The sequence below is a fragment of the Pollachius pollachius genome, assembly GCF_949987615.1.
Source record: "Pollachius pollachius genome assembly, chromosome: 15".
NCBI classification, from domain to species: domain Eukaryota; kingdom Metazoa; phylum Chordata; class Actinopteri; order Gadiformes; family Gadidae; genus Pollachius; species Pollachius pollachius.
In genome coordinates this window covers 14533878-14545681 of record NC_136948.1, presented here as the reverse complement: position 1 = coordinate 14545681, position 11804 = coordinate 14533878, and the positions used below count along the sequence as shown (strand labels likewise).

The 11804-nt window shown below is 42.2% G+C and overlaps 1 protein-coding gene across 2 annotated transcripts; it reads left to right on the top strand.

Moving 5' to 3' along the window:
- The first annotated feature begins 529 nt into the window (after positions 1-529).
- bsdc1 (BSD domain containing 1) lies at positions 530-8299 on the top strand. Of its 2 annotated transcripts, none has more exons than XM_079751888.1 (11): positions 530-636; positions 1207-1261; positions 2356-2472; positions 2811-2978; positions 5512-5566; positions 5974-6089; positions 6193-6261; positions 6613-6700; positions 6786-7307; positions 7706-7809; positions 8140-8299. In XM_079751888.1, the coding sequence occupies exons 1-11, from the start codon at positions 626-628 to the stop codon at positions 8167-8169; spliced, it is 1335 nt and encodes a 444-aa protein (XP_079608014.1). In that variant the 5' UTR covers positions 530-625; the 3' UTR covers positions 8170-8299. The 2 variants fall into 2 exon arrangements, with proteins under 2 accessions (XP_079608014.1, XP_079608015.1); XM_079751889.1 differs by lacking the exon at positions 530-636 and adding an exon at positions 733-844.
- The last annotated feature ends 3505 nt before the right edge of the window (positions 8300-11804 follow it).

Here is an 11804-nt window from a genome sequence, read left to right as displayed (position 1 = left end):
GAGTGACTTCCTAGATACATTTTTTAAGCTAAAATATTATTTTAAAAAATATATAAAATATTATTAATAATATTATATAATATTTAGTGTTGAGGTTAATGTTACTTTCGGTACAATTAACTTCTTTGGCTGAGTTTTTGTTATTACTTCAATAGTCGATTGTATGTAGGCTATATTATGCTTAGTACTTTTTTGGTTGTGCGTAATAAACTTACTATATGTTTTTATAAATGAGAAGAATGGGCTTTCGTTTAGTATATGTTGCTTTCTAATTGATTTCTTATTGTATTGATTGCAATTAATGATTGCATCAGAGCACGATAAGATAGAGGCCACAACGATAAAAAAAATATGCAACTGCTCTGCTATCGGTTTATCTTGTGTACGCGTTCTAGTTCAGTTTGTCCATTCGCAGCCTCCGTAGACAGCGCTGACATACTATTTCTTTATTTGATTAAAGCAATAAAGTAAGGTAATAACATTGAAAACAGCTTGTATTGAATTTGCAAACGTCAACAATAACTCTATTGTATTTTAAATATGCATACAAGGTGACCTATTTGTTTTTCAATTATTACCGTTGGGGTTAGAGTTCAGTAAATATTGATGATGTCATCGTCTGAAGATGGCTGAAGGGTGAGAAAGTCGCAAAATACTTTTGGTTTTAAACATATAACCATGACTTGGCATCGAACAATTTTATGTTACATGTTGTTGACTGTCAGCTTACAGAACGCCTTGTTAGTTTGATTTGAACAATGAATCTTGGAACCCTGCACATTAACGAGGAAGTCTGATCTGTTTACCAAAACATTGCGCCAGCTGTTTAGCATTAGCTTAGCAAGTGAGTATTCCTGCGTTCGCCATGGGACAGAAGCACCGCGACACCTTTAAATATGAAGGACAGCATTATTCATCAAAGGACATTAATACTGTAATGGTCGAATTATAATAGCGAGCACCGGACTGCCACAGTGGTAGTCATAGCAATACGCGACATCATGGCTAACTAGTTTAGCATTTGAAGCAGTTCAATAATACCATGAAACAAATCCCTTCAAAACTCTCCTACATGTCAGAGCTTGGTGTTTTACTATGTTTCATAATGGCCTGTCCATCCCGCCGAACGTTATTGTAATCGTAGTTTGGAGATTTGATTTATACTGCGATTATATCACGTAAGCTATGTTCTTGTTTTTATTGCAGAGAAAATTGGTGGGGAGGCTGGTTTCAGCAAAGCATTCAGGCCGTCAAAGATAAGGTAATACATCAGCCCTAGTGGAAGTTGATTCTCTCTCTCTGCTGTGTATTTTTATATCATTGTATCATTTTATATCATTTATATCCAGTGGCGGCTGGTGATCAAAAATGTTGAAAAAAACTGAATTTCATAGATTTGATTTCCTGTGTTCTGGTGCATTTTGGGGATGGCCACTACCTATTTACCTACTATTCATTCAGATTCATAGCCTACATCCTGACTTGCAGGGCCTGGACAAGCTTGCACTGCATAAACAGACCTACTTTATGGCCATTCCACCAGCCATTGCTATTTGACCCATTGTTGCTATTCTGATATTGAGACAAATCATGATCACTGTCCTATAGCGTCCATTTTTTGTGAGTCTCAATGTCTACTTCAAATGCAGTTAGAAATATGGGACAGTTGCTTCATTTTGTTTATACGCTACAGGCCGAAAGACTAAATTAATATGTAACTTACTTGCTCCTTTTAAATATAACATTGATTGGGGAGTCCAATTCCTCCACTGAAATGGTTTGAAACTAGTGCTTACAACTCTCTGCTAGTTAGCGATCTATCTCTTCTCTACATGTAGTTGTGTTGAGCGAATGCTGCTGAGGGAGGTAGCCTATTTGATTGATTCGCTGAATTGTCCAATCATGTGGTGATAACAAAAAAGAAAAGCGATACCATTGGCCTGGGGCGCACACTGCTGCGACCTGAGGGTGAATTTTCTTGCGCCAATGAAAAGCTGTCTCTGCTTGATAGACAGCAAAAAGTTAGCCAGCTTACATTGACTTCAACGTGGCCGGCGCCCCTGACTTGGAGGAGGCTTTATTTTGAATGACCAATAACTAGCCTAGTCCCATTGACGTTCAGATGCATTTAAATGGTTGCTGGCAGTGACAGGTATGTCACACAATTAAACGAGGATAAACGCTATGTATTTTTGTTGATGTATTGATAATAGTTGATTAATAGTTGGCAGATATAGTCAAGTGAATATTTCACGGAGGGGTGGCGCCCTAGCACCCTCTATTGACCCACCGCCACTGTTTATATCATTCTATTGTAATCTCATTCAATGCCATCATTCTGTTCCTCTCTTGCAGTCGTCTGAGGCCTATGAATTCATAAAGCGAGATCTGACAGAGTTCTCCAATGTTGTACAACATGACACTGCCTGCTCAATTGTGGCCACAGCCAGCGCTGTCAGAAGCAAACTTGCGGTAACATATATATCCTTTATTGAAACACAGCTCTGTTATGCATTGAAAGAAGTTTTTTATCTTTTAACTGCTTAGGTTAAATAGATACAAATGTACAACTACCTGAAAACAATGCCAATATCATAGCAATATATTATTCAGATGCAAGGTTTAAACATCATACACCATGTTGCAATGGAGATGGAGAATTAAACAGTATAAATTAAAATGTATGTAATATATTATAACTTGGTCGTCATTGCATATGACTTTGATATAGTACGTAGTGCTTCACCTCATACAACGTGTGACCTTTTTATATGAATAGTATTTTTAATAATGTTATTTTATGTTTTCAGGTTGAGGGCTCCTCAGAGACGACAGAAAAGGTGAAGAAAGGACTTTCCAGTTTTCTAGGGGTGATAACAGACACTCTAGCCCCTCCCCCGGACATGACAATCGACTGTGATGTCATCACACTCGTGGCGACCCCGGCAGGAACCACCGAGGTCTACGACAGCAACAAGGTGGGCCATCGTGGTGTCTGTGTGGATTGGGGACAGGATAGTCTGTTGGTTGGTGTGTTTGACTCCCTGCTAAAAGGTCCTGGGTTTGAAGCCTGATTCGGTTCAGTACGCCTTAGACATCCTTGAGAAAGAAGCCTCAATCCTACCTGCTTCTGATATGTGCATCATGTGCAATATGTGCTGTACAAGTAGCTGTACATTTGTATCTATCTAACCTTTGCAGTTGAATGCATTTATTTTAATGTGCATTCAAATAAATCCATTGTAAATCGCCTTCGATAAAAAGCCTCTGCTAAATTACTTAATTCTTCTTAGTAGTATTTGGGTTGAGGTGGATTGAATGTTAGAATCCCCACCTGTTTTACCATGTTAAAACAATTCTCACTGCAGGGTTTAAAGTTTCCTGTCACCACAAAGGATTTCATTGTTTCAGTTCCAGAGAGATTTAAGAATAGCACAAATAATAATTGCTTGGGGGATTGGGCGCAGTATGCTCCAGGGAGGCTGAAGTCTAATGCTAAAATCTGAACAAGTAGCCTACTCCAGTACTTCTCTTTGTTTGGTTCCCAGGTTTACAAAATAAGTCAGATAGTTTACATCAATGAATGTTCAGATATCAAATGTGTCAGTTTAACCTGTATTGTGTCAGTGTGCATTACAATCATACCAGAGCTCCCCTCCGCTGCTTTTTACTGTTGTAGAGCAAGTGATTATCACTTCTCAACACTATTTTAATGTTATAGAACATTTATAATCATGAGACGTTTCCGGTTTATTTGGGTCTTAGTTAGGCTACATCTGGGCCAGCAACTCAATGTCGGATTACAATTTCTTTTGGAATCGTTTATGGTTTGTTAATGCTCGTTTACTTGAGTACATGTTTGCACCTCCAGTATGCACTGGTAGCAACAAGGAAGTTCATACATATGATGACACTGAAATCCACTCCCACATAATTATATGAGACATAAAAAAATTATTGTGCACATTGGTGTGGGTTCTATGTACAATGACTTACCTCATTATGAGAACGCTAATTATACCAGACGATAGTCCTACACATGCCAACATAGTAATAGCAAGATGACTGGCACTTATTTTTGCCCTGTCAAGTTTTTTAGTGGCCTATCATGGTGCATCCATTTGTATGGTACGCCCACCCATACGAGCCTTAAGGTTTAAATCTCCCAGCTTTCTTGCGGCATTTCACGGAGGCATGCCCCCTTTTGTTCATAGTATAAACCTTCCCACTCGTAGTTCTGAGAGTAGACCGTACGACTCGACAACAAAAATGGCTGCGCCCGTAAAGAGAATTATTTTCTTTGTATTTGTACCACGTTGGTCATTTTTATTTAGATTTTAAATGCTCTTACACACTTGATTACATTGCTACTTTATTCCGGTCACCAATTTATGCATTGCACGGTCTTGCTGTGCGTGCAATACCATGTAAAGTTGTGTTGTTTGTTTTCGAGCTGGTTTGCTAAAGAGGCTTATATAGCTAACAATGACTAGCCAATGAGAAACTGGAACGCTTTAAGGTGCTTCGAGCCAGGAAATTACGTCATGTTCTTGCTAGAGCAGGTCAGACGTACCAGCGTACCATACAAATGGATAGCACCATTATTTGGTTGTGGCAGCTTTCCTGCAATGGAGAAGGCTTAGAGCCCACCGAACAAACATAAATCAAATGGACCAAACCTTTTTTTCTAAGTAGTAGAAAAGTAAAGTGCCATTTTCTACAGTAAAAGAGTCACACTTTTACAAACTGAATGATGTGACGATGGAAGTATTAGTATGATGATGCATAATTGTTGCCAACTGGCCAAACATATTATGTCACCAAAATTCATAATTCTTTTATTATTACAAATATGTAATAATATATATAATTTATTGGTCAGGCTCGCAATGGAAACATGTTCAGAAGCAGCATCTTCTGAGAAAACAATATGTTTTGGTTAAGTGGATAATTCCAATGATGAGATGTTCTTTGGCTTCTGACGCGATATACTCCTTCTCGGGGGTAAATCGGGGGCGGCAGTAGCTCAGGAGGTGGAGCGGGTTGGCTGGTAACCCCAGGGTTGCTAGTTCAATCCCCGGCTCCTCCAAGCTGAGTGTCGAGGTGTCCCTGAGCAAGGCACCTAACCTTAACTGCTCCCGACGAGCTGGCTGTCGCCATTGCATGGCTGACTCCGCCGTCGGTGTGTGAATGTGTGTATGAATGGGTGATTGTGAGGCAATATTGTAAAGCGCTTTGGGGGGACACTGGTTACAGAAGAAGCACTATATAAATGCAGTCCATTTACCATTTACCATTCTCATACAATGTGTGTGTGTGTCGCTTTGCTAAATCTACAAAAGTATTTATAAGCTTTTGAAGACCTAATGATAACATTTTCATTCAGGCTGTTGTCTGCCATTTGAAACTTTAAATACTTTCTTCCCATGTAGTCTAAGTAGTAAATGCAAGCACATGACAAGCTTGTGATAGACAAAGAACGAATCGCCAAGCCTTCTATATCTCCCTCAGGCTCGACTCTACAGCCTCCAGGCCGACCCGGCGACCTACTGCAACGAGCCTGATGGTAGGAGCCCTTACCCTGGCTGCTCTGCCAGGCTGGCGGACAGAACTTACATGAGTCATTCTAGCTTCACTCAGCCATCCTCAGCTGTTCAAACTACTGGTTGACTGTGACTGTTTTAATGGCCACATCTCACTGTTTTGACAATAATATTAACATGTTATTGCGACTCAGTTTAATTATTATAATGATAATAATGTTTAATTATGAATGTCATAATGTATTTCATAACGAAATAAAAAACTATTTTACTTTTGTTTAATGAGAGGTAAAATAAGGAAGTAACAAGTAAACCAGATTAAAAGTGATAGTAATTAATGGTGCATTTGTTGGCTGGATACTGAAAGCTGCTAAGTTGGTCATTCGTTGTCATTGGTTTCTGATTTCCCCCCTGGCCTGTCTCTGCCCAGGTCCCCTCGAGCAATTTGACAACTGGCTGTCCAGTTTCAGTATGGAGGAGAAAAAGGGAGAAGTATCAGAGCTTCTGGTCAACAGTCCCTCTATACGAGCCCTATACAATAAAATGGTACGATGTTTTACTCATTTATATGAATTGTTGTATTGTGGTGCCCGCTATATTTAAAGAGGAATTCATGAGTTTTAGACACACAATTTGTCTTCTTACACAGGTGCCAGCAGCAGTGGCTCATTCAGAATTCTGGCAGAGATATTTCTACAAGGTCTTTCAGTTGGAACAGGTAAATTGCCTTACCTCTTTTTCTTCTCTTTGTTTCCAATGTGAGACACCCCTGAAAAGGGTCAAGCTCGGTCCGCATTTAGCCTCACACTGTGCCATAGGCGCCGCCTGCTGGACAGTTCACATCATGACACCTAGCGGGACGATACGGTTCTAGTTTCTTAACCCAATATCCGTTGTCTGCCTGTAGGGATCCTTAAGCAAAACGCCTAACCCCTCATTAATTAAAGTAATCCTGGATAATTAATAGAAAATAACTTCAGTCCTAAAAATAAATCTAGAAAGGAAATGAGTACTGAATGGGCGGAAACGTGCTGTGCCGCATCACTCATATGCAAATGTCAATCACAAGGAGGAGGCGAGGAGGCTGGCCTTAAAGCAGAGAGCCGAGCAGACCACCCACTCGGAGACCCTGGGATGGGAGGAGGAGGAGGAGGAAGGTAAGGCGACTATGATGTCGGACCACCCACATAACACGCACCAACACCCTTAACCTCTGTAACGCCGGTCTCTCTCTACCACCAGACGACTTCCTGGGCGCAACGTCGTCCAGACTGGATTTCACGCCCCCGCTTGACCCCCACCATCCCACCACCAGCGATGGCGCCGCCTCACAGCTTTCCCCGTCCAGCACGACCAGCCCCGTCATGTCCCCGTGCGGCGAGCGGGACGCCGCCATGTCGGTCAGCAGCGACAGTGTCAGCCTCCCCACGCAGCTGGAGGTGCTAAAGCCCGAGCCCAGCGCCGCCGCCACCGCCGCGGCCGCTACAGAGCTGGTGCCCCACATGACCACGGTGCACCTGGAGAAACCCCCAACAGACCAGACGCAGGAGGACCAGAGTCCCGCCCTGAACATTCCTCCACCCGCCCAGGCCCGGCCAGAGGCCAAAGCCCAGCTAGAGAAGACCGGGGACCGGGCCCCGACCCGAGCCTCTGGCGCAGCCCCGAGAACCGAAACCACAAAGGAAGAAGGACCCCAGGACCTGAGGGTGTTTGAGCTGAACTCCGACAGCGGGAAGTCCACGCCATCCAACAACGGCAAGAAAGGTAAGCAGGGAGACCCTTGAGGGGCCAAGCAGTTAGTTTGTTAGTAGTCAGTGGTTTGGGGAAGCTAAATGTTAAAAAGCCTAATTTTGGGAGCCCAAATCGTAATAGGATTTTGATTTAAGATTCAGTTCTGCAATTGAAAGGCATATTTTAAAACTATTTCTATATAGATGCAGACATACTTTTAATAGCTCTGATAGATGACATCTTGGTGAAAATGTACAACATTTTAAAGTGGAATTTCCCTTTTATTTATTTTATTGCACCACAGAATTTTTTTAGGAATGCTTGACTCACTATATAAATATTTGATGAGCAAACAAAATGGGCCAGACTCATCGATTTTTATAGAAGGGTTTTCCAGTTGTTCATGTGATCATTTCTCCTGCTTCCTCCAGGTTCCAGCACGGACGTGAGTGAGGACTGGGAGAAGGACTTCGACCTGGACATGACAGAGGAGGAGGTCCAACTGGCCCTGTCTAAAGTAGAGGCCTCTGGAGAGGTGAGCACTCCTTACAGACCACATGAAACTGGCATTCACCTAGTTTAACTTGTCATTTGCTATAAAGCCCATGTGGTTTTTCGCATTGGTGACACAATGTCTGTGCAGGGGAAAAACTTGATGAGAAATGATATTGATTACACAAATGGGGTGCTCATGTTTTTTACTAATGAAATCCGGAAGGATCAATACTTTCCTGCCTGATCCCCTCCCTAGATTCAGTCCCACCCCAGATTCAGTTTCATCTACCAGAACATAGGAGGATGTTTCATTCAGTTTTTTAAACACTCAGCTATCCTAAAAATGTTTTCCGTGCCTCTCCTCTTGCAGCTGGACGAAGACTGGGAGAACTGGGACTGATGGGAGAGCTTGCCGTATGCAGTATGTCCACAATTAAAAACAAAAAAAAAGCTAGTTCCCGGCAGACGAACCATGCTTAACGTGTTTTCACTCCTTGTCTATTTTGCCACCATGTCATGAATGCTCGTGAAGGGGGGGTTGAGGGGGGGGGGGGGGGGGGGGGGGTTGACCTGCGGGCTTCGCTCAAACGAACCGGTTGGTTTGGGGGGTAGGGGAGCAGAGTTTGACGTGCAAAGACAGACCAAAGGCAATCCGATTTAGACTGAGCGGCCCACTACCAGCTAGACCAATAGCAGTTCAGTTCTAATACCAATACGGGCAAAGGCTGGGCTTCTGATCAAGCCCACCGCAGCGACTAGTCGAGACGTATTTAACGTTGCCCCTGGCGACGATGAGAAGAGGCTGTGTATCTTATTTCCTTTTCCTTTCCTTTCTCTCTCTCATGCCAATGAATACAATAAGATGCGCTGTTGCCTGCATTGGTCCACAGGATGCAGAGCGGGCTGTCAGGCGGCAGAATAGCCGTAGACCGTACCCTCGCGTTATCGCCCTTTTCAAGAAGAAATTATTCAAAGGGTTGCTCTTGAAAAGAAACGGTTGTCTTTGCTTTTTCTGGTTTTTCTATCACCCCTGGTGGTTTGAGGCTATCTTCACGTTATGCAACTGACTATTTAAAAAGGGTGGAATACGGTCACCATGTATTGAGCTTCTACCGATGGAGCTCGTCTCCTAGTGAAGTGGCCTTGTAGCGTAACAGGGCTACCTAGTGTGTTTAATGCTCTGATTCAAAAACACCATGTTCCTTCATCTTTATGGAATTTGATCACGCTTTAATGCCAATTCGTGGACATGAATACATATGTAAAGGCATCAGAGGAAAACCTTGAGTTATAAATTCTGTAAATGTCTTAGCACAACATTTAACATCTATTAGTTTACAATTGTTTGATGCAGGAAGAGGGATCCTATGTCAATGTTGGCTCAATAAAGAGAATGCACACTATCCCCGGTGTCTTGATACCAGTCAGTCCTGGAGCTAGAGCTGGTCGCCTGGCCGTCGGGTTATAAAGACACAAGCCTTGATGTTAAGCGTCTCAGCTTGTTTGGAACGAGTGTCTGACAAGCAGAGCTCCGGGGTTGTTAGTGAAAGCTTGCTTAATGCTCTTGTAACAAAGTTTCATACTTCCATCATGTGTATTGTCATCAATCTACTATGGGGTGTAGTATTTATATATATATATGTATATGCTTGATCATATGATATGTATGATTTGCTTTGTATTGCATATCTGTGCGATAACATGCAATAGCTGACTGAGGGTAACTGTTGTATGTCTTTTGGTGTAGAAAAGGTCTTCAGCTGGTCTTGGGGTTTTGTGTTTAGAGCCAATGTTGCATGTCTTGGATTATTTCTATGTATTCACAATTTGCACCTTCAACTAATCAGACCTGTGCTTTTCTTTTCTTTTTTACTCTCGTTTTCCCCATAAATGAGCTGTAATTAAAGAATCAATGGCTAATGGCAGCGTTTTGCATTTCAAGTATATATATTTTCCCTTCTAAGCCAATTTCTTGTTAAAAACAATGCCCTGACTGGAATTCAGGATCACTAATCGAACCGTCACTCAAAAACAGAAGAAATATGTATTTGAAAACGTGTTCATCAATTAATAACTTATTTTCAACAGTTAGTACTTCTGATTTTAACTAGCACACTGACGCCATGTGCTTATTAATTGGGTATCTAAGAGTGTTGAACTCATTGGCATTAAGTGTTAGGCATTGGCTATTCCTCTGCCTGTAACTCTGGGTTGTTAAACGCAACATACTAGGCAATTAGAAAGCAACAAAAGGTCAAAATCAACCTCCTGCTCTTGAATGACCTTTGAATTTTGCTTTATAAAATATTTTTTCCACAGCTGTGATTAGCATAATTTTCAGAAATTCCAGAATATCCATATTCGTGCACATTCTGAATTTTTGGACGATGCAGCGCATTTCTCTTTTGAGGAACTTCCATAGGAACTGGTGTGGTGAAATTAATTCGAATGCATCAAAAAAGCGTCCGCTAGGTGACACTGTTGTACCATGTTTCATGCAACCACGCATGCCACTCCTTCATTGAAGGTAGCCTCCATCTCATGGTTGGCTGGCCTTCTCCATCATACCATACCATACCATTTCATTTAAGGCTGCCATATGTCCATCATACATTTATTCATTCTTCTGTGGTCGGCGTGCAAATTCTTCCCCAGTATATAAATAGTGGTTGCACATCCGCGGTGGTTTTGCTGAAACTAAGATGAATGCCCTTGTTCACCCCCTCTTCCTGCTCCATTTTCCCCTTGCCAACACGCACAGAGGCATGTTTTGGTGTTGGGCGCGGTCATGGGGAAAGGAAGAGGAGGCAAAGGGTCCTCTATCATTCATGAGTGTGACTCCCAACATACTTCACACCAATGTCAAGACGAGCTCACCATGAATGAACGGTGCAGGAGAAAGCAGCCTCTTCTTCTCTTTGATTGGTTCCTTTGATCTCCCTATGGAAATGGAAAGGCTAGAAAGGCAACTATAATCTCAAAGGATTAGGCATTCGTTGTGGAATCAAGTCTACCGTTTTCCAAGACACACAAAGAACCCATCTAAGGACATGATTAATTTAGCTTCATTTTTTTTGTTTATTTCTTTGACTCGTTTTCTTTTCTCATGTTTCTGGCAGTTAGGCCAATTAGCGGTCTACACCAACGTTGTCATTGGATGATGGTGCGTACAGCGCCTGCGAAGCACGCTGGCAATTTTAGCCACTTTCCCACTGCGTGGTAATGGCTTGTACATATGCTGACCTGACTGCTGCTCTATGGTAACTGACGCTCCCTATACATTACATTCTTTCTAACACTATCCCTATGCTGAGCTCTTAGTCAGCAGAAGGGTTGTAAAGGAATTTCCTGTTATAGCCAACCGCTCTGTGAGCCTGGATGAACGTGTGGGTGTGCGTGTGTTTTACATTAACCACCAGCCTACCAACGTGATTAGTGTGAGTCGTTCCACAAAAAGGGGATGTCAATGAATACCATTACAATTGTGGACCATTACTATATAACACAGTGTCGGCCCTTTTTCTCTTTCCCCCATGTAAGAAACGCACCTAGGATAATATGCCACGCCCCTTTCATAATTCCAGCCCATAATAATGAAGCGCCATAAAATTAATATGCATATAAAAAAACTGTGAACATGATCTATGATCATTCCGGATAAATCGGAGACACAGCTGTCTTACATATATAGGCAGTATAATGTTGTCTTTGGAGTGTATAATTCTCAGCACATTGAAGGGACAAATCCTATAACCCCCAATGCTTTTCAAAAATACACAAAAAGACCCCTTTTCTGGTGGACCAGACCGACCGATGGTGTGCTTGCATGTCTGTTTGTACGGGTGTGTGTTTGTGTGTCAGAGCCTTAGATAATCTATACGTCAGTTACTGGTTACCAGTAACAACAGGCAGACATCAGCAGCGTATCGGCACGCGGAGCACGGCCGGGGAGAAGATCGACAAAAGAGGAGTAGAAAGAAACGACCTCTTGAGATGCCTCAGGATTTTTTTCCATGACAAACATCAGCGTTTTTT

Excerpts from the sequence above, each read along its gene's own strand:
- bsdc1 (XM_079751888.1), top strand. Across the intron at positions 2,473-2,810 it reads CTGTCAGAAGCAAACTTGCG|GTTGAGGGCTCCTCAGAGAC; the intron begins GTAACATATATA and ends TTATGTTTTCAG. Across the intron at positions 7,308-7,705 it reads ATCCAACAACGGCAAGAAAG|GTTCCAGCACGGACGTGAGT; the intron begins GTAAGCAGGGAG and ends TGCTTCCTCCAG.